At 38.6% G+C, this 23413-nt stretch overlaps 1 protein-coding gene across 5 annotated transcripts in view; it reads right to left on the bottom strand.

The window, feature by feature from the left end:
* MAST2 (microtubule associated serine/threonine kinase 2) overlaps positions 1–23413 on the bottom strand; it is a 221383-nt gene that overhangs the window by 33372 nt on the left and 164598 nt on the right. For 3 of the 5 annotated variants that reach the window (XM_055341905.1, XM_055341904.1, XM_055341908.1), the window contains 3 exons: positions 6420–6495; positions 3965–3985; positions 2072–2150 (listed from right to left, as the gene is read on the bottom strand). In XM_055341905.1, the coding sequence (XP_055197880.1) occupies positions 2072–2150; positions 3965–3985; positions 6420–6495 (176 nt within the window). The remainder of the gene's footprint in view (positions 1–2071; positions 2151–3964; positions 3986–6419; positions 6496–23413) is intronic. The other 2 variants (XM_055341907.1, XM_055341906.1) reach the window with 1 other exon arrangement.

Below are 23413 nucleotides of genomic sequence, written 5' to 3' on the forward strand. Positions count from 1 at the left end.
TGATTACCCCCACTACTCCCTCAGAGCCTTCAGTCCTGAGGAAGCCAAGATACTAGGAGCCTTCATGAGTCTTGCAGGCAGTTGGACCCAGACATTCACAAAGTGTGAGAGCTCCATAACTACCTAGGGAACTTCTTTCGGTGGTAAAGAGCAGATTCTTCTGCATGGATGCTTTGCCCTCAGTGAAGCTTTTAGCTAGTCAGGATGGCAAGAAATTAATAAATCATGCTTCCTGGCTTAGGAAATGCTCCAGGTATACCCAGCCTACAAATGTTGGGAGAACTCATTAATGCTTCCTTTCGGCTGTTACCCACAGGACAACTGGCAGGGCTGAGGTTATGAAGGCTGTGACCAGACTCCAGGGACACGAGTAGGCAAGAAAATCCAGCAAGGAAGAAAATTACTTTTAGATCTGGAACCCAAAGATTAGACCTGACCTGAAAACAATGAAGAATTCCTAACATGGCCCAATGACTGAGTTTCCAGACAAGAGCCCACTGCCAACCACAACAGACCACCTGAGGAAGTGAGCCATGCCACTGCAGGCACCCCATAGACACAGCGACCGCTGTGACAGCCCTATACAGCACCAGAATCGGTGATATCCTCCTTTCTTGACAAGACTGGCTAAGAGAGCGGGCAAATCTAACATCATTGGCTTAGTTTCTGTTCATCAGCTGATGAGGAACCTGGGGTTTAAAGATCTAAATCCATTTAGAGTCAAAGCTGCAGCACCACACTAAGAAAACTCTGTTGCCACAAGTGAGTCTCAATACCAAGTGAAAAATCAGAATTTTTTTGGGGGGTGGGGCAAACAGCAAAGGCTTCTGCCATGGAATGCTATAATACATGAAGCCGGAAACAGTTAATGGGAGGCCTCCACAAGGCTCTGTCTTGGCCACATTTTTGGAAATGGTTTGTATAGAGGCTGCAAAAAGTATCTTCACCCAACTGCCACTAACAGGAAGTAAAATTGGTATTTTAAAGTATTCCAATAAAATAAGCAGTAGCCATCGGTTGAGTCTATTAAAACTTATTGGTCAGAAAAAACAAAAAACTTATTGGTCAGATATATATATCATATGTATGTATGTATGTATGTATACACATAATACACATATACATGACTCTTGCCTTAGATCTAAAAAGTTACCTGTCTGGGTAAAGGATTATGGGGAAAGAGGTATTTATCAGGAAAAGATCGACACTTAACTGCTGCTAAAAGACCAATGAGATCTTTGGATTAATTTATGAGCTATATCTAGGTCAAGGGAGGAAATGATACTCCTTCTACCTGCTTGGGAGTCACAAATGTCAACAAGCTGCCCTGAGAAGACCTGAAGAACGGTGGAGGACATAGGGAATGGGCCACTCAGCCTGCTGCCCAACCCAGCCTGCAAAGCCTACAGTACTTACTATTTGGCTCTTTACAGAAAAAGTTTGCCAACCATGTCAACCTGGCTTCAGTTAAAACTTGTTCAATGAGAAAGACTCATTTTACGGTCAATTGTGCATAGCATTATTTAAGACATCTGTTGTGTTTTAGGCTAAAACTGTCTCTAAAAAATATAACTAGAAGCCTTAGAGACAAGCCCAGGTTTTTTGCTGATACACATCAGACTTGAATATCAAATAACAATCATCCTTCCCATCTTTTTTTAAAAGGAAAAGGTGAAAGAAGAGAAAGAGGGTCCATCAGGCCTTTGGGACACACCAACTGCTCTTGGCTTCAGTTCTAGAAATAAGTGGGGGAAATAGGTGAAACATACTTAGGATCCCCCGTGTCTGGCAAAGCAAAAGTCTATCCTCAAGCCCTCCTCTGATTCCACTTAGAAAAACTGATGCCCAGAGAACATTCTGGTTAGTTCTTTCCAAAGTTGTTTGGATCTGGCTATAGCTGTTAAGGGTCACCACTGCCCCACTCAGCCTCATCCCAAGTAACCTTTTTGAGTTTGGCTTTGGAGGAAAAATTGAGAACCACTTTGCAACACTGTAGGGATAGGCAGCAATAATCTGGAGGAAAGTAATTCCTCGGAGTGAAGGAGGCAGAGCCACGGATTTGGCTACTTACTGAGACAGTAGAGCTAGGAGTGTTGGTTCCATAGCCTGAAGAAGGCAAAGAGGCCAAAGACCAGCGCCGTCCATCAGTCCTATGTAAGATTAAGAATATTAGGCAGTTTCTACAGGACCCCACCCTGAGCCCTGGACCTGCCTGTCTTTCCATCAGCACTGTTTTGGGCAGTTGGTTCACTGGTAGGCTCTTCCTTATCTCTAGACAGTATTGCTTGGTCTAGTACATGCTCTCACATCTCTCTCCTACATGGAGCCTATGGTCATGTGTTTTCCACTGTAAAGACAAACATCTCTAACTAAAAAAGGAGTCCATGACTTCGACATAAGAATACTGTGGTTCTGAAATTAAAAAAAAAAAAATCTTCATAGTCTCAATATATTCGCTTTTACTTATTTTTTCAACATATTCACTTTTAGAGAAGTAATGACAGAGGACTCCAGCTAAAGGCACCACCACAAACACAGAAATGCCACTGAAATGCAGCTTTTCCCTTTTTTGAAGACTCCATGTGAAAGGCTCTTGGTCTTTCCCAGGCCACTGGATAGACGAGGAAGAACTGGACCGCCATCTGGGCCGGAGTGTGAATCAATCATTGGCAACCAGTCAAAAGTTACCTAAGATCCATTAGGACCCATAAAACCAGTCATTGAGAATGTTTGTAAGAAGTGCCAGTAACCTCATGAAAAAAGACCGAGGTGGTATATCCTTAGCTGTATATAACATTTTGGAGCAGGTTTCCCGCTCCTCTGGAGACGATGCATCTCAAAGTTCTCATCACAGAGAACCAGTTATTTGTTTTGCTATGGAGGAGAAAGCTCAAGCAAGTATCTGGTTTGAAGCTTTTATTACATGGATAGATGATTCTTTCCTGGACTAAGGGATGTGCTGTAACACAAGTGTTTTTTCTTGTGAAGCATGGGAGTATAGGAGAAAATTTCTTTGCTGTGACCACAGAACCTTAGAACATTAGCAATGGAGGACCTTTAAAATTTAAATACCCTCAATCTTCAGAGAAAACACTAGTCCCAGGGATTTGGGTGATGTAGTCCAAGGCTTCACAGTTAAGGGAGGTGAGGAGAGGCGGGGAGAGGAAGGAGAAGAAAGGGGACTCAATCTTGCCAGGGCTTTCCCCTTCGAAGCACTCCTCCCCACCCCCACCAATACCGAGCAGGTTTTCCTACTATATACTCTGCAAGAGGACAGCCCAAGGTTCTATGTCACATGCAGCTGATTCAAACGTCATGCCACCCAGGCAGTTAGCCCTGCTGGAACCTAGTCTCTGAGGCAAAGAAATGTCCAGGAGGCTGCTCAAACATGATGTTCTCTCTGACCTCTTTTGTTTGGTCTTGGGAGCTCTATATAAGAAAGCAAGTCAATTCTGGGAAAATAGAGCTCAGCAAAGAGAGTACTAGTCTAACTCAGGAAGGAGTTTCCCAAACCATTGTCAAATAGACTTTTTCACAGATCATCTTTCCTCCTTTTAAAAAGAAATGGAAACCAACTGCAGGTTAACCATTTTTCTGTAATCTGAAGAGCAAAGGCTACCACAATCGGACAGAAATGCCAGTATAGGATGCCTCCATTTCCTCTGCCTGGTTATCTCACTGAGTGAGTGAGGAAATTTGTGGGAATGAGGGTGACCTGTCCCTTGGCTCAGAAACCTGGAACCATTCAGCAATTCCTGCCTTTAAGTATATGAGCTCTGAGCCCTGGTTCCAGCAGGGGGTTCCCTTATGGCCTCTTTGCTAGATTTAAAAAGCCAAATGTTCATACCCACAGTCAGAGAAGACTCATTACAACCAGTTCTCACCAAGCACAATACCATAAACCATACTGTCTGGCCATGCATAGCAGTTTCCCAGCCCTTCTCCCCATCATGTCCACTATTACCTGTCTGCTCTGTGGCCATGGCTGCAGTGAAAAGACATATAATTGTGAGAATCAAATGGAACCAGAGAGACTAATCTGTTTAAACCCTGGCATTTGGTCAAGTGCAACAGGAACAAACTTTCTGTTTAGGAATGTGTGGAAGTTTGAAGGATTAATGGATCTATCCTTAGCATTTCATTAAATCTGTGTTTCATGATATTCCAAACCCATATGATCCTATAAGGTTCAAGCCTGACCTCAGTAACCTAGCAAACAATTCCTGAGTACCCTGTTTGGCAGGGCTGAAGTCTTCTTCCCCACCCCTACAAACACCTAGCTGCTTTTTCTACTATGTCCTTTTAAGAGGACAGCCCAGAGTTCCATGTACATGACTCAAACTTCATGTCACCTAGGTAGGCCTGTTTGAATCTCATGGTAATACCAGGTCCCAAAATTCCTTAGTTGATCCTACTCCTAAAGCCCAGATAATGAGGTAGACACAAGAGCACCAAAGGAAAATGCTATTCCTTCTGCCTACAATGGTCTATACCCATGTCCTCCCTTTCAACATGGCAGGCTCAATCTTATCCTCCAGTTCTTAGCTTAAAATTCAATCTCCTTCAGAGAGGCCTTACATGACCACCCTGTATAGACAGATCCTCCAGCTCCATTCCCTTCCTATGCTTTCATGCAGCATCATGTTCTTTCACTTCATGGTATTTATAACAGTTTATAACTATGAATGTTTGCTTGTTCATTATTCTTTCCCATCACTCATTCAACCAAAAAGCACTGAGTAAGTGCTTTTTATACACCAGGAGACACAGCTTTCAATATATTAAGGGATCTCTATTAAAGGTACCTTTATTCTGGTTGAGGGAAGATAGAAAATAAGCAAATAAAAAAATATCAGATATTGAAAAGTATTAGTTTGAAAATAAAACTAGATGATTTGAGGAAAATCAGGAGTGGGACCCTTTATGTTACATAGTTAGGAAAGGCCTCTCTGAGAAGTTGACACTTAAGATGAGAAATAAAAGAATGAGTTAACTAAGTTAAGATCTGAGAAAACAGCCTTCCTTACAAAGGGGGTGCACAGACTCTACTAAGTCTACTGTCTCAAGAAAGTAGGAGCTATGTTTTTTAAAAGAATTATGGCTATATTGTTACGATTATATCACTAGTTACCCGGCACAGTACCAAGGCATACTGGGTGCTCAGTAAACATTTACTGAATGAATGGGAAATGACTCAATGCCATTTATAGATTGGTCACAGACCTTGCTGTCCCAGCATAGACATATGAGGCTACATTTCATACATGAGACAGGAAATCTAGGATAAGAAAGACTTTCCAGCTAGGCTAGAAAGACAAATATGTCAATCCAGCATAGTCCTACCTGGATCCTTGGTTAACTGTAAGTTACACAGGGTGGGACAGATCTGTCCATGGAACAAACTTAGATGACATTTGTTTTGAATGAATCACAAGGGGCACTCAAGTCAGCTATCCAACAACTCCCAACCAGTCCATGTTCACATCCTTTTCAGCTATATAGAATCATGGAGAGGAAGGGGGTATATTTTTTCTGGGTTGTCATTTGAAGAGTGAGTTAATGCTGTTTCAAAGAATGTGCTCTTTTTCTGTTATCTCTTTTAAAAAAGGAATTTAAGTACAGAAACTGCTTTGGCATCAAGCTGCATTGATCATTTTGTGTCCACTAAAGGTGGATTTGGAACTAAAGGTTCCAAATCATTTTGTGTCCACTAAAGGTGGATTTGGAACTAAAGGTTCCAAATCATTTTGTGTCCACTAAAGGTGGATTTGGAACTAAAGGTTCCAAATCTGGAGCCATGATTTGTCTGGAGGACTTAATGCCAAAGACTGGCTCTAATCAAGAATACTTTTAAGAATAAAAAATAAAGTCAAAGAACATGAACTCTGCCAAGAAAGAATTTTAGAAAACATTTTAAAAAGTAAAATCATTTTCTGTGGAGCCTTGGTATGTAGTTTGGATGAATTCATCTCAGTTAGCTCAGAACGTCTCAAGAGGCCCTGGCAATGGACTGAGCTGTCAGGACTGCTAAAATGTTCCAGGGATAAGTTTATATCACTTCCAGAGGGGTGAGATGCAAGGAAGAATATAAGTATGGCCCTGAAATACACCAAATATTTTCCGGATTCATGAGAGGATAAGTGAAGACTCTGTAGTTTCTTATTCCCCTGGGAAAGAAGCAAATGAGGCCACCTCCAGCTCCTCAGAATTAGCTGAGAAAGGTTAATACCTTGGGTCCCCCTGGGAAGAGAGGCCATTTTCTCACTGATTATCCTAGGATAGCTCTTGGTCAAGAGTATAATGTTCTGGAACGTACCCTAGGAAACCAGGGACTTGTGATCATAAAAATAAACCCACTTCTTGCCCTTCAAAGAACTGCCACACACATTTGTCATAGAGGAGGTTTTCTATCAACTTACCTACGGGCAGGAACAAAGGAAAAGTGAGCAGGTGCACTTGGAGAGAAATTCCGGGGGCTATCCAAAGGACTGTTACCTGTGGGTGGGGAAAGGGAAAGAAACCCTCTGTGAAGTCTGTTTCTGGGAGGACTGAGGCAACCTTCAGGAAGAAATCTCCCCCTAGCACTGGCAATTAGCACTCAAGTGGTTATATATTCAGGCCCACCAACAGTTTAACAATTCCCTCTTCGTAAAAGTTTGGTAGCCCAGAGGTTTCTCCCTTGTTTCCAAGTTGCCTATAACCATCTGTCTCTCAGACATCCATTCTAGTTATAGCAGCAACTGGCCAATTTCCTGCCCTCCTAAGGATACCTCAGGCTCAATTCTGCTTAAGCAAGTTAACCCAACTTTCCAAAGTCTTGAAGAACTCATTCAATGAGATGCTTGTTGATGCAGATGCTTCAACATTTCTTGAAAGGCAATAAGACTCCTTCCTGGTCTAAAAGCCTCTTGGACATATATCTCTGTACACTGCATCCAAGGCTAACCCAGAAATATGCATGCTTAAGAGAAACTTAAGTTCTCTGGTGGGGACTCAGGATAGCAGCATTCCTTAAAAGAGACCAAACACCAGGCCCCTCAGTAGGCAAAGCATGTGCAACCTCATCATGGTATAGGAATTACCTCCATTCCCTTATTAGTTTTCACATGTTCCCTGTAACTTGCTAACATACAGCACAGAAGGTTCGAACAAAACCATGCTTACCTTTGCACTAGTCACAATAGTTCTTGGACCTAAGACTGCCATATTTCTCTGGCCTAACTTCCAGGAGGGTTAGTATTCAGAAGCTTCTGATGGCAGAAGCTGTCAATGTGTCTCTACCAATGTGTCTCAAAGTAAGTACCACACTCCATGATGTGCTGACCACGCTGCCAATCTCTGTCTGCCTCCCCACTTCTGTCCTTACTTCCCTACAAAGCACTTTTGTATCAGTTATTAAAGGCACTCTCAGGGCACCTGGCTGGTTCAGTCAGTGGAGAGTGGGACTCTCAACCTTGGGGTTGTGGGTTCTGGCCCCACACTGGGCATAAAGATTACTCAAAATAAAAACCTTAAAAAATAATAATTAATAAATAAACAAAGGTATTCTTTATGAGAAAACTAATTATAAGGAGGTATTTTCAGCTTCCATTTATCCCTTTGACTGGGAGCCTCAATGAGGTGAACAGCCTTATGCAGTAGGTCTGTTCTCAATCTAGTACCAACTCTGGGTTTCCCTTGCTCTATGACTAGGACTATCTCTTATGATTTATTCCTATCTCCTGGCTAGCACAGGCATCAGGATATGAGAAAAAATATCTGCAGTAATTGTTTCCTTAGCCAGGATTTAATAAGTATCAGGCCTCCTCAGAATTATTCAAAGCCTTTTTAAAAAATGATGTCATCTCAAAAATTAACAAATACCCTCAGTTTGATTCTTGAATGTAAAGCCAGATACCCTTTGTTGGTTCCCCAAACTGCTCAGCTAAAGCCTCAAAGATATTCCTGAACGTGAGTATCCTACACACAATTACTGCCCTTCCAAGGACCAGGTGTGGTGCTGGTTCTGGGGTAGAACACAAAAATCTTCCAGGTGCTAACAGCAATGCTAGGGGTTCAAAGAACATACATATGTGAAAAATAACACTAAGAGGGGAAAAAAAAAGGCAAATAATCATCATCATCATCTTCACCACCACCATCATCAGGGCATCATTAAGCTAAAGACTTCAAGAAGTCTAATAATCCTTAGAAGAGAGTGAGGGATACAGAAAACACAGATGAAGAAATAATACCCAAGAATCTCCAGCATGAGCAAGAGGAAGAAAACTACACCCATTATAATCAAATTGCTCAAAACTCATGATAAAAAGAAAAGTATTAAAACCAGTTGGGTGGTGGGCAAGAAAGACATGTTATATACAGAGGAACAAAGATAAAGATTTTAGCATATTTCTTATTGAAAACAATGTAAGAATACAACAGAGTGATATCTTTGAATTATGAAAAGAAAAACAAACCCACTAACCCAGAATCCTATACCCAGCTATTGTGTAAAAAAGAATTTGGTGGCTTTTGTCCTCAGTTCCTGGGAATGAGCCTAAATCTTTGGAATTTCCCAAGTGACAGGAGTGTCTTTGTTATTCATGGTGGGGTCTGATAGTTTATGCAAATGTGACTCAGGATGGTGGCTGGCCAGTCCAGAAAGACCAACCATATGGTGGCAGGGTTGGTGCTCTAAGCCATTTGATATCAGTCTGAGCTTCAGGGAATGGAAGGGGGGCTAGAAACTGAGTTTAATCACATATTCAATGAGTCCATCAATCATGCCTATATAATGAAACCCCAATAAACACCAAAACTTTGGTGAGCTTCCTGGCTATTACTCTGCATACTCTACATATCAGTGTGCTGGGAGGGTGACGGATTCAGACATCATGGGAAGAAGGCATGAAAAGCTTCATATGTGGCACCATCCCAGATCTAATCTTATTAGTCTCTTCTGTGGGCTGATCCTGATTTATACTCTTTTTGCTATAATAAAACTCTATTTGTAAGTATAATACTTTTCTGAGTTCTGTGAGCCATTCTACTGAAATATTGACCCTGAAGAAGTAGTGGAAACCTTTGAATTTACATTCATTTGGTCAGAATTATGGGTAGCCTGGGAACCCCAAGCTTGCAGTTGGGTGTCTAAAGTAATGACAATTTTGTAGAGGGTTATGTTCAAAACCTGTGAAGTATGGCTTAATTCTGGGTAATTAGTGTTAAAAGTCATTGTACCAGTGAAAATACTTTTAAAAAACAAGATGAAATATCTTCTCAGATTAAAAAAAAAAATCCTCAAGAACAGCAGCTTGCGCTACAATTAAAAAAAAAAAAAAGTCCTTTAGGCAGAAAGAAAATGATACCAGGTGAAAATATGGATCTACATAAAGAAAAGTTAACTACACAGGAAACAAAGATTTTTTTTTTATTATTTAAATCTTTTTAAGAATAATAAATGTTTGAACAAAAAAAATAAGGTGGTGTGGGATTTATAACATGAGAATAAGAGTTTGAACATCAGGCTGAAAGAGGGAAATGGAATGGTACTATTCTTATACTATCTGTAAAGAGTATAATATTGATATATATTGGACAAACTAAAGCAACTACTAGGTAACAGTTATAGCTCATAAGCCAGGAAAAGATATAAAATGGAATAAAAACCAATCAACCTCCAAAAAAGCAGAAAAAGATGAACAGGACAATTAGAAAACAAACAGGACGATGACAGATTTAAATCAAATCATATCAACAAGAGTAAATGTAAGTAGTCTAAAAGCCCCAAATAAAAGGCAGAGATTGTCAGATTGGATTAACAAGAAAGAACCTATTAAGGAAAATGAAACCATATTAATAACCTTTGAAAAAGAAAACATCAGTCTCAGATGTCTTACTGATAAATTCTATCAAACACTTCAAGAAAAACTAGTACCTCTGCAATTTCTTACAACAAAAGTGGAAAGAACACTTTTTAAACTCCTTGTAGGGGATCCCTGGGTGGCTCAGCAGTTTAGCACCTGCCTTCGGCCCAGGGCGTGATCCTGGAGTCCCCACGTCGGGCTCCCTGCATGGAGCCTGCTTCTCCCTCTACCTGTGTCTCTGCCTCTCTCTCCCTCTCTCTGTGTATCTCATGAATAAATAAATAAAATCTTAAAAAAAAAAAAAACTCCTTGTAAAAGGCCAGTATTACCCTAATATCAAAACCAGATTAAAACATGACAAGAAAGCTACAGACCAGTATCTCTTATAGATATAGATGAAAAAATTCTCAACAAGACATTAGAAATATAAAATCTTACAATGTATAAAAAATTACAGACCACAATCAAATGTAATTTACTCCAAGTATGCAAGATTAATCCAACATTTGAAAATCAATTAATATAATCCACCACAACAGATTAAAGAGGAAAAACCATATATAATTGCATGAATTGATTCTGAAAAGGTATTTGACAAAATCTAAAATCCATTCCTGATGAAACTCCCAGCAAACAAGGAAAAGAGAGGAACTTCCTCAATTTGATCAAGAACATCTACAGAAGACATACTGCTAACGGTGAGAAAGAGGATGCTTTCCCTCTAGGACTGGGAACAAGGCAGAAATATCCCCTCTCACCACTCTTATTCAACATCATACTGAACATCATAGTCAGTGCAAAACATTTTTTAGAAATTTTACTTACTTATTTGAGGGAGAGAGAGAGAGAGAGCACTCACACACACACACACACACACAAAAGCAGGGGGAGGGGCAGAGGGAGAGAGAATCTGAAGCAGACTCTGAGCCTGCATGGAGTACCATGCCAGACTCGACCTCATAACCACAAGCTCATGCATGACCCGAGCCAAAACCAGGAGTCAGACACTTAACTGACTGAGCCACCCAGTGCCCAGCAATAAGATTTTTTTTAAAGGAAATAAAGACAAATATATTGGGAAGGAATAAATAAAACTATTATTTGTTTGCAGATGACAGGATTGTCTATGGAGAAATTAAAGAACTGAAGAAGAAGAATCGAAGAATCAAAGAATTGAAGAAGAATCTAATCAAAGAAGAAAAAAAGAAAATGAAGAAAGCAAAAAAATCACTGCTGGAACTAATAAGCAAGGTCACAGGATACAAAGCTAATATAAAGTCACTTGCTTTCCTTTATTCCAGCAATGAACAATTGGTACTTGAAATTAAAAATAATACACAAGGGGTGCCTGAGTGGCACATTCTGTTAAATGTCTGCCTTAGGCTCAGGTCATGAAATCAGGGTCCTGGGATCAAGCCCTGTGTCAGGCTCCCTACTCATCGGGGAGTCTGCTTGTCCCTCTGTCCCTCCCCCTGCTTGTGCTCGTTCTCTCTCTCTCTCTCTCAAATAAATTTTAAAAATATTTTAAGAAATACAAAATACAATTAACTTTTACATAAAAATGAATTTTTATGAAATCTAACAAAATATATACACCATCTATATGCTGTAAACTATAATGATGAAAGAAATCAAAGATCTAAATAAATGAAGTACTGCATGTTCACAGATTAGAAGATTCAATATTGCTAAGATGTCAATTCTTCTCAACCTAATCTACAGATTCAAGGCAATTTCAAGCAAAATCTCAACAAGCTAGTCTGTGAATGCTGACAAGTGGATTCTAAAGTTTACATGGAAAGGTAAAATAACCAGAAAAGCAACACGATACTGAAGAACAAAGACCATTACTTGACTTCAAAACTCACTATAAAGATCAACATCACTAGTCAGCAGAGAAATGCAAATCAAAACCACAATGAGATATTACCTCATAACAGTCAGAATAGCTAAAATTAACAACATAAGAAACAACAGGTGTTGGCAAGGATGTGGAAGGGAAAAAACCTTCATGCACCGTAGGTGGGAATGCAAACTGTTGCGGCCACTGTAAACGGTATGGAGTTTCCTCAAAAACAACCCAATTTATTATTTTTATTTTTTATTTAAATTAAATTAATATATAATGTATGGTTAGTTTCAGAGGTAAAGGTCAGTGATTCATCAGTCTTATAATACCCAGTGCTCATTACATCATGTACCCTTCTTAAGTCCATCACCCAGTTAACCCCCTCACCCCCTCCCCCTCCAGCAACCCTCAGTTTGTTTCCTATGATTAAGAGTCTCTTATGGTTTGTCTCCCTCTCTGATGACAACAACCCAATTTAAAAAGGAGGAAAAAGATCTGAACAGACACCTGACCAAAGAAGATAGACAGATGGCAAGTAAATATGAAAAGTCATGTGTCATAGGGAATTACAAATTAAAACTACATGGGATACTCATACACACCTATTAGAATGGCTACAATATCTAATGTTGGTAAGGATGTGGAACAACAGGAAATGTTACTCATTGTTGGTTAGAATGCAAAAAAAGCACAGCCATTTTGGTAGACAGTCTGGCAGTTTCTCACAATGCTGAACATAGTTTTATTGTTCAATTTAGCAACTACATTCCCAAGTAATCACTTAGGAATTCAATTGAATCACAATTCAATTGAATTGAAAACTTATCCTCACCCAAAAATTTGCACATGGATGTTTACAGCAGCTTTATTCTAATTGCCAAAATTTGGAAGCAACCAAGATGTCCTTCAGTAGATAGATGGATAAACCATGATATATCCAGACAATATCATATTATTCATTCACAAAGAAATGAGCTATCAAGCCATGAAAAGACATAGAGGAAACAAATGTATATTACTAAGTCAAAGAAAAGTATTATCTGGAGTGTCTTTGGGTCTAAAATGAATCTCTTGTAGACAGCATATGAATGGGTCTTGCTTTTTCATCCAATCTGATACCCTGTGTCTTTTGATTGGAACATTGCCCTTTCACATTCAGAGTAACTACGGAGAGATATGAATTTAGTGCCACTGTATTATCTGTGAAGTTGATGTTCCTGTAGATTGTCTCTGTTTCTTTCTTGTCTAACTACTTTTGGGCTCTCTCTTTGCTTGCAGGATCCCCTTTAATATTTCTTGCAGGGCTACTTTAGTCATCACAAATTCTTTTACTTTCTGTTTCTCCTGGAAGCTCTTTATCTCTCCTTCCATTCTCAATGACAGCCTTGCTAGATAAAGTATTCTTGGCTGCATGTTTCATTTAGTAGCCTGAATATATCACCTTTCTGGCCTGCCAGGTTTCTATGGATAGGTCTGCTGCCAATCTAATGTTCCTACCTTGTACATTAAGGACCTCTTATTTCAAGCTGTTTTCAGGATTTTCTATCTCTGAAATTTGCAAGTCTCACTATTATAAGTCAGGGTACTGATCTTTTTTTTATTGATTTTGAGGAGGGGTACTCTGTGCCTCCTGGACTTGAATGCCTGCTTCCTTCCTCAGATTAGGGAAGTTCTCAGCTATGATTTGCTCAAATATACCTTTTGTCCTTCTCTCTCTTTCTTCTTCCTCTGCACCCCAATAATTCTAATATTGTTTCACTTTATAGTATCACTGATTTCTTGAAGCCTCTCCTCATGGTCTATTAGTTGTTTTTCTCTTTTCCTCAGATTTCTTCCTTTCCATCATTTTGTCTTCTATGTCATTGATTCTCTCTTCTGCCTCATTTACCCTAGCTGTTAGATCATCCGTTTTAGACTGCATCTCAGTTATAGCAGTTTTAATTTCGGCCTGCTTAGATTTTATTTCTGCACTAAGAGATTCGCTAGTGTCTTTTATGCTTTTTTCAAGCCTAGCTAGTAACTTTATAATCATTATTCTGAATTCTAGCTCTGACATTTTACTTATATCCAATTTCATTTGATCTATAGTAGAGAGTATTACTTCTGGTTCTTTCTTTAATTGTGAAATTCTCCTTCTAGTCATTTTGTCCAGAGAAGGACAGATGGGAACCATTTATCATGCTAACAGACATCAAAAGAAAGCTGCGGTTAGCCATCTTTAAATCATACAAATTAGATTTTTTTTTAAATTTTTTTTGTTTTATTTATTTATGATAGGCACACAGTGAGAGAGAGAGAGGCAGAGACATAGGCAGAGGGAGAAGCAGGCTCCATACACTGGGAGCCCGACGTGGGATTCGATCCCGGGTCTCCAGGATCGCGCCCTGGGCCAAAGGCAGGCGCTAAACCGCTGCGCCACCCAGGGATCCCTCATAAAAATTAGATTTTAAACCAAAGACTGTAACAAGAGATGAAGAACAACACTATATCATAACAAAAGGGTCTATCCAACAAAAAGATCTAACAATTGTAAATCTTTATGTACCTAACTTGGGAGCAGCCAATATACAAACCAATTAATACAAAAGTTAAAGAAACACATTGATAATAATACAATAATAGTAGGGGACTTTAACACCCCACTCACAGCAATGGACACATCATCTAAGCAGAAGATCAACAAGGAAACAAGGGCTTTGAATGACACCCTGGACCCAACGGACTTCACAGATATGTTCAGAACATTTCACCCTAAAACAGAATACACACTCTCCTCAGGTGCCATGAAACATTCTTCAGAACAGATCACATAGTGGATCACAAATCAGGTCTCAACCAGTATAAAGATACTGAGGTTATACCATGCATATTTTCAGAACACAGTGCTTTGCAACTTGAACCCAATCACATGAGGAAACCTGGAAGGAATTCAAATATTTCGAGGTTAAAGAGCATCCCACGAGGGATCCCTGGGTGGCGCAGCGATTTAGCGCCTGCCTTTGGCCCAGGGCGCGATCCTGGAGACCCGGGATCGAATCCCACGTCGGGCTCCCGGTGCATGGAGCCTGCTTCTCCCTCTGCCTGTGTCTCTGCCTCTCTCTCTCTCACTGTGTGCCTATCATAAATAAAAAAAAAAAAAAAAATTTAAAAAAAAAAAAGAGCATCCCACGAAAGAATGAATGGGTCAACCAGGAAATTGAAGAATTTTTTAAAATGCATGGAAACAAATGAAAATGAAAACAACTGTTCAAAACCTTTGGGATGCAGCAAAGGCAGTCCTAAGAGGGAGGTAAATAGCAATACAAGCCTTTCTCAAGAAATTAGAAAAGTCTCAAATACACAAGCTAACCTTATACCTAAAGGAGCTGGAAAAAGAATAGCAAATAAAGCCTAAATCCAGCAGAAGAGAAATAATAAAGATTAGAGCAGAAATCAATGAAATAGAAACCAAAAGAACAGTAGAACAGATCAATAAAACTAGGAGCTGGTTCTCTGAGTTAATGATATCAATAAACCCCTAGCTGGATTTATCAAAAAGAAAAGAGAAAGAATCCAAATAAGTCATGAATGAAAGAGGAGAGATCACAACCAACATCAAGGAAATATAAACATTTTAAGAACATATAATGAGTAATTATATGCCAACAAATTAGGCAATCTGGAAGAAACAGATGCATTTCTAGAAACATAAACTACCAAAACTGAAACAGGAAAAAATAGAAAACTTGAACAGACCTATAACCAGCAAGGAAATTGAAGCAGTAATAAAAAAAAAAAAAAAAAAAAAAAAAAACACCCTCCAACAAAAGAATCCAGAGCTGATGGCTTCCCAGAGGAATTCTATTGAACATTTTATTTTTTTTTTTTAATTTTTTTATTTTATTTTATGATAGTCACACACAGAGAGAGAGGCAGAGACACAGGCAGAGGGAGAAGCAGGCTCCATGTACCAGGAGCCCGACGTGGGATTCGATCCCGGGTCTCCAGGATCACGCCCTGGGCCAAAGACAGGCGCCAAACCGCTGCGCCACCCAGGGATCCCTCTATTGAACATTTTAAAGGAAGAATTATTTGTATTCTGAAGCTATTTCAAAAAAAATAGAAATGGAAGGAAAACTTCCAAACTCATTCCATGAAGCCAGCATTACCTTGATCCCAAAACCAGATAAAGATCTCACCAAAAGGGAGAATTACAGACCAATATCCCTGGTGAACATGGATGTAAAAATTCTTACCAAGATACTAGCCAATAGGATCCAATAGTACATTAACAGGATTACTCACCACAACCAAGTGGGATTTGTTTCTGGGCTGCAGGGGTAGGTCAATATTCACAAGTCAATCAACATGATACATCACATTAATAAAAGAAAGGACAAGAACCATACAATCCTCTCAATAGATGCAGAAAAACCACTTGACAAAACACAGCATACTTTCTTGATTAAAACTCTCCACAGTGAAGGGATAGAGGAGACACACCTCAATATCATAAAAGCCATATACAAAAAGCCCACAGTGAATATCATTCTCAATGAGGAAAAACAGAGCTTTTCCCCTAAGGTCAAGAACATGACAGGAAGGTCCACTCTCACCATTGCTGTTCAACATAGTACTAGAAGTCCTAGCTTCAGCAGTCAGACTACAAAAAGAAATAAAAGGGATTCAAGTTAGCAAAGAAGTAAAACTCTCACTCTTTGTAGATTACATGATACTTTATGTGAAAAACCCAAAAAAACTCCATCTCAAAATTGCTAGAACTCATGCAGGAATTCAACAACACGGCAGGATATAAAATCAGTGCACAGGAATCAGTTGCATTTCTATACACTAACAATGAAGCAGAAGAAAGAGAAATCCGGGAAATGATCCATTTAGAATTGCACCAAAAAACATAAAATACCTAGGAATAAACCTAACCAAAGAGGTAAAGGATCTTGTCTAAAAACTAAAGAACACTTATAAGTGTTCCTCAATAAGAAATTGAGGAAAACACAAAGAAATGGAATAATGGAATAATATTCCATGCTCATGGATTGAAAGAACACTGTTAAAATGTCTATGCTATTCACAGCAATGTACATAATCAATGCAATCCTTACCAAAATACCATCAACACAGTGCTGGAAAAAATAATTCTAAAATTTGTATGGAATCAGAAATGACTCCAAATAGCCAAAATAACGTTGAAAAAGAAAACCAAATCTAAAGGCATCACAATTCCAGACTTCAGGCCATACTACTAAGCTGTAATCAAGACAGTATGGTACTGGCACAAAAACAGACACAAAGATCAATGAAACCGAACAGAGCACCCAGATATGGACCCTCAACTCTATGGTCAATTAATCTCTGACAAATCAGGAAAGAATATCGAATGGAAGAAGGACATTCTCTTCAACAAATGGTGTTGGGAAAATTGGACAGCCACATGTAGAAAAATGAAAAACTGGACCATTTTCTTACAGCATACACAAAGATAAACTCAAAATGGATGAAATACCTAAGTGTGAGACATGAATTCATCAAAATTCTAGAGGAGAACACAGGCAGCAATGTTTTTGACCTCCGCCATAACAACTTCTCACTAGACAAGTCTCCAAAGGCAAGGGAAATGAAAACAGTAATGAACTACTGGAGCTTCATCAAGATAAAAAGCTTCTGCACAGCAAAAGAAACAGTCAACAAAAATAAAAGGCAATCTACGGAATGGGAGAAGACATTTGCAAATGGCATATCAGATAAAGGGCTAGTATCCAAGATCTATAAAGAACTCAATACTCAATACTCAAAAACCCGAAAAATCCAGTCAAGAAATGGGTAGAAGACATGAATAGACATTTCTCCAAATGCCCAACATTCATGGCCAACAAGCACATGAAAAAATGCTCCATATATATCACTTATTATCAGGGAAATAAAATCAAAACCACAATGAGATACACTTTACACCAGTGACAATGGCTAAAATTAACAGGCAGGAAACAATAAATGTTGGCGACGATGTGGAGAAAGGGGAACCCTCTTGCACTGTTGGTGGGAATATGAACTGGTACAGCCACTCTGGAAAACTGTGTGGAGGTTCTTCAAGAAGTTAAAAATAGAGCTACCTTATGACCCAGGATTTGTGCTACTGGGTATTTACTCCAAAGATACAGATGTAGTGAAACAATGGGACACCTGCACCCCAGTGTTTGTAGCAGCAATGTCCACAATAGCCAAAAATGGAAAGAGCTGAGATGTCCTTCAACAGATGAATGGATAAAGAAAATATGATACACACACACACACACACGCACGCACGCACACACTGGAATATTGCTCACCCATCAGAAAGGATGAATACCTATCATTTACATCAATGTGGATGGAACTGGAGGGTATTATGCTGACTGGATTAAGTCAGAGAAAGCCAATTATCATATGGTTTCAGTCATATGTGGAATATATAAGAAACAGCACAGAAAATCATAGGGGAAGGGAGGGAAAACCAAATGGGAAATTGAGGGGAGGGAGAAAAACCACTGAGTGACCCTTGACTATAAGAAACAAACTGAGGGTTGCTGAAAGGGAGGTGGTGGGGGTATGATGTAATTGGGTGATGGGCATTAAGGAGCACACATGATGGGATGAGCACTGGGTGTTATGCACAACTAATGAATTACTGAACACTGTATCTCAAACTAATGATGTATTGTTTGTTGGCTAATTGAATTTAAATTAAAAAAAGAAAAACAGGGATCCCTGGGTGGCGCAGCGGTTTGGCGCCTGCCTTTGGCCCAGGGCGCGATCCTGGAGACCCTGGATCGAATCCCACGTCAGGCTCCCGGTGCATGGAGCCTGCTTCTCCCTCTGCCTGTGTCTCTGCCTCTCTCTCTCTCTGTGTGTGTGCCTATCATAAATAAATAAATAAATAAATAAATAAATAAATAAATAAATAAATAAATAAATAAATAAATAAATAAATAAAAAAAGAAAAACACTATCAACCAACTTGACCTAATTAACACTTAACAAAAAAAAGGCAGAATATACATTCTTTTCAAGTGAACATGAAACATATACTAAGAATGATCATATCCTGGGTCATAAAATAAGATCCAACAAATTTAAAAGAATTCAAGACATATAAGATATTGAATAAAAATCAGTAACAGAATGAATGATCTCTGGAAAATCTCCAAATCTGTGGAAACTAAACAACATACTTTTGAATAACTGAAAGAATTAATCAAAAAGGAAATGAGAAAAGTACTTTGAACCAAAAATTAAAACATAACATCTGAAACCACTAAAGTACTTCTTAGTGGGAAAACTGTATTACTAAACACTAGAAAAGAATGTTCTAATGTTACTAAACATTAGAAAAGAAGGGCTAAATTCAATGACCTTAGCTTCTACCTTAAATTAGAAAAAAAATATATATATATAAAACACAATACATGGTAGTTAAGACACAATGCTCTAAGATCAGAAACAAGGCCAGAATGTCTATGCTCACCATTTGTATTCAGATTTGTACTGAAAGATCTAGTAAGTGCAACAAGAAAATTTTAAAAAGTAAAAACCATCCAGATCAGAAAGCAAGAAATAAAATAAAATTGTATTTATTCATAGACAACATGATTGTCTACACAGAAAATCTGACGGAATCTTTTTTTTTTAATCTGACAGAATCTACAATAAAGCTATATAAATGAGTTTAGCAAGGCTATGGGAAATAACAATACCCAAAAATTTATTATATTTCTATATGCTAGCAACAATCAGAAATTGAAAATAAAACCAATACCATTTATTTTGCTTCCTATTTTTGAGTGTAGTATGATTGAAGACGGTTCATATTTTCAGAAATTTTAGGTCTTTTGCAGCTTAGTTTTTAAATTTATTTCATAACTTGGTTTTATTATAGATGAAAATGTCACAAAAATATGTAACTCCCAATGGAAGTAGTGCTTTACTAGCTCTATTTATTAGATCATGGTACTCATTTTTCAATTCCACCCAAAGGATGATAAATTTCTATCTTCAGTGATGCCAAGCAGTTTTTCTTGAAAATGAATGGAAAGATTTCTAATGTTATCATATTTTAACAAATAGGTTCAAAATCTATTAAACCTTTCATTGGGAAGATGAGAACATTTTATTTCCAATGTTTTTAAGAGGCAGACTTATCTGTTTTAATAAGTGGCATTATTTTTGTCAACAAAATCACATACAAATGGGAACATTTCCAAATATCCATTTTCAAAATGCTCTCTTCATGGCACAAATTTCTTTCAAAATGCAGCTACTTTTTCACTCACTGATACATGTCACCTTCACCTTGAACAGACAATTTGTCACTGCTGCCCAACCCCCAATCCCAACTCCTAGGCAGCATACTACTGAAAACCACTTGCTAGCACAGAAAAGCTCAGCAAATTTGGAACACTTGACATTTTATAAAAGGAAATTGCTAAAAACATTTAGTTTGACCATTCTTTTAAGTAATGTGCCACAAGATAATCAGTAAATTTCTTTCTTATACAAATCATTTCAAAGGCTCCCTCCACACTGTATTATAAGGTTCTGTAAAAATGCACCTGTTAAGAGAATAAGGTGGTGGTTACCGGGACAGGGTTCAGGAGGATGAGTTAAATAGGTGAGGGGATGAAGAGTACACTATTCTGATGAGCACTAAGTAATGTACAGAATTGCTGAATCATATTGTACACCTGAAACTAACTTAAAACTGTATGTTAACTATACTGGAATTTAAAAAAGAGAGAGAGACTTACATAATAGCAAAAACTGAGGGTGAAGTGGGAAATGCAATTGTAAGCTGCAATATGTTGCAATTTGCTCAAGGAAAATGAGAGTGTACAAGGGAATTCAACTCTGTTCATGGTATATTATGTACAGTTTATGACACATGTAGGTAGTATCAGTGTCAATCCATACCTAAGTGCTAGTAAAGCCTGATTTAATTCTCATTTTTCATGGTAAAAAGTAAGTTTTAGTATCCCCCCCCCACCCCCATGCCCAAATGGATCATCTTTAGAGAACCACTTTGGAGAATGTTGCTATTCAAAAATTCTAAGTAGTAGAATGACAAAAACAAAGTGATATATTAGGGGGAAAAGTCCAGTTTCAAAATTTGAAATAGAACAGAAAGAAAGAAGAATTTCGGAGTTTCTTCAATATGTCAAATGAAAGGTGATTAGGGCCTCCATAAAGGTGATAGGGCCTCTGACCAAAATAAAGTCAGAATATGTTCACCCAGAGTTTATCAAAGGCTTTTTATTTTCTGTCTTTTTTTTCCCCCTTCCTCCACCTTTTTCTGAGTCAAACTGAGTATGTCCTCTGTTTCTTTTCTGTTCACCTATTTTTTAATCCTTGATGACAAGGATTAAAAAACCAGAACTAAAGCCACTGTATGGTACATCTTTATTCCCATGCCAATAAAGTAAGTACTTACTAATTTATCAGTTTTTTTTAAACTTTTATTTATTTATGATAGTCACACACACACAGAGAGAGAGAGAGGCAGAGACACAGGCAGAGGGAGAAGCAGGCTCCATGCACCAGGAGCCCGATGTGGGATTCGATCCCGGGTCTCCAGGATCGCGCCCTGAGCCAAAGGCAGGCGCCAAACCGCTGCGCCACCCAGGGATCCCTAATTTATCAGTTTTTAAGGTTTATGCATTTGTTCATTAGAACTTTTTAGAGCTGATTCATATTTAATATCTTCATATCAAATAACATTTTAATATCAACATCAAAGTAAGGAAGTGGCTTGCAAGTTATGGGGTAGTTGCCAGGAAACAGTCAAAAACAGTTGCCTGTGTCTGAGATGGTAATCGTTGGCAAAAAAAAAAATTCTATAGTTTAAAGGGAAAAGATAATGTCTAAAAGCTGACAAAATAACAGATTGTAACAAGCATTTCTTCAAACTGGCCAGGCTCCAACAGACTTTTCAAAAGATACTATACTGACCCTAACTGGGTGTGCTACATTTAATTATGACACCAACCACACATAGTACAGATTAAGAGCAAAACCCTGGAGACTGCCTCACTTCCTACCCCAGCCATAAATCTTGAAGGTGACAAAGGCCACCTGCACTTTGGATATACTGACTATAAATCTGGAGGTTTCCATAGCTCCCTGCTCCAGGTTCAATAATTCACTAGAACAATTCATAAAACTCAAAGTGTTATATTTACTATTACAGTTTTACTATAAAGGATGCACATAGGCAAAGTCAGAGAAGGAATGTAGAGCTCCTGTACCCTCTCCTTGTGTAATCAGGGTGTGTCGCCCTCCCAGTACATAAATGTGTTCACCAAACCAGGGAGCTCTACTCTGAGCTTTGGTGCCTACAGTTTTTTAATGTGGTCTCATTACACAGGCACAACTGATTAAATCATTGGCCACACAACTGAACTCAATCTCCAGCTCCTATCCCTTCCCCATGAGGTTGGGCTGGCCCAAAGTTCCAACTTTTTAATCATGTAGTTGGTCTTCCTTCTGGGTGACCAAGCCTCCATAAAGCTACGTAAAGGGCCACCCTGAACCGTCCTGTTAGCATAACAAAAACACTCCTATCACTCAGGAAGTTCCAAGGTTTCTAGAAGCTCTGTATCAGGAACCTGGGATAAAGACCAGAGAAACTTATTATACCAACCAGATGCCATGACCTAAAAATGGCATGCTACTTTTCCTATGTTTTCTCTACTTCTCCAACATTCATTTTACCTTAAAAAGGCCAAAATTACCAATTGAAGGTTATGATAGAATAAAATAAATAACTTGGATTAGTCTTATTTTGAGGGGAAATTAAGATGTTAAAAATGGAGGTGGGTGGGGAGATGGGTTAAATAGGTGATGGGGGTTAAGGAGAGCATTTGTTGTGATGTGCATTCAGTGCTGTGAAACAGTGTTGAATCACTGTATTATACACCTGAAAGTAATATTATGCTGTATGTTAACTGAAATTTAAATAAAAACAAAAAATAAGAAAATTAAGATGTTAGAATATTAACATTTTGAAGCAAATATTTATTTTTTATTTTATTTTTTAAAAACAGGGAGCCTGATGTGGGACTCAATCCCAGGACCCCATGATCATGACCTGAGCCAAAGGCAGACGCTCAACCACTGAGCCACCCAGGTGTCCCTGAAGCAAATATTTAAAAAAATTTTTTTTAATTTTTATTTATTTATGATAGTCACAGAGAGAGAGAGAGGCAGAGACACAGGCAGAGGGAGAAGCAGGCTCCATGCACCCGAAGCCCGATGTGGGACTCGATCCCGGGTCTCCAGGATCGCGCCCTGGGCCAAAGGCAGGCGCCAAACCGCTGCGCCACCCAGGGATCCCCTGAAGCAAATATTTAAATTAATTCTTAAAAATCACATTATGGAGAAGAACTTTCTTAAAAATAGCCAGAAATGAGTTAAAAGGACAAAAAAAAAATCTCAACAAACAGAAAACCCAGCAGCCTATAAAGGAGGCTTTTTTTTTTTAACTTTACCAAGCAGTTTAGCAGTTGGAGGAGATAGTTCAAAGGCAAGTAGTCATCCATCCAAGAGAAACAAGTTAAAATGAAACATATAAACAAAAAGAACTGGAAACAGTCATTTGACCTTGAACCAGCTGTTTCACTTAACACAGTTTAGTTATAAAGGAATATAATTATATAGCCAGCCCTATGTAAACACCATCCAGATTAAC

The sequence above is a fragment of the Nyctereutes procyonoides genome, unplaced genomic scaffold (genome assembly GCF_905146905.1).
Source record: "Nyctereutes procyonoides isolate TBG_1078 unplaced genomic scaffold, NYPRO_anot_genome, whole genome shotgun sequence".
Taxonomy (NCBI): Eukaryota; Metazoa; Chordata; class Mammalia; order Carnivora; family Canidae; genus Nyctereutes; species Nyctereutes procyonoides.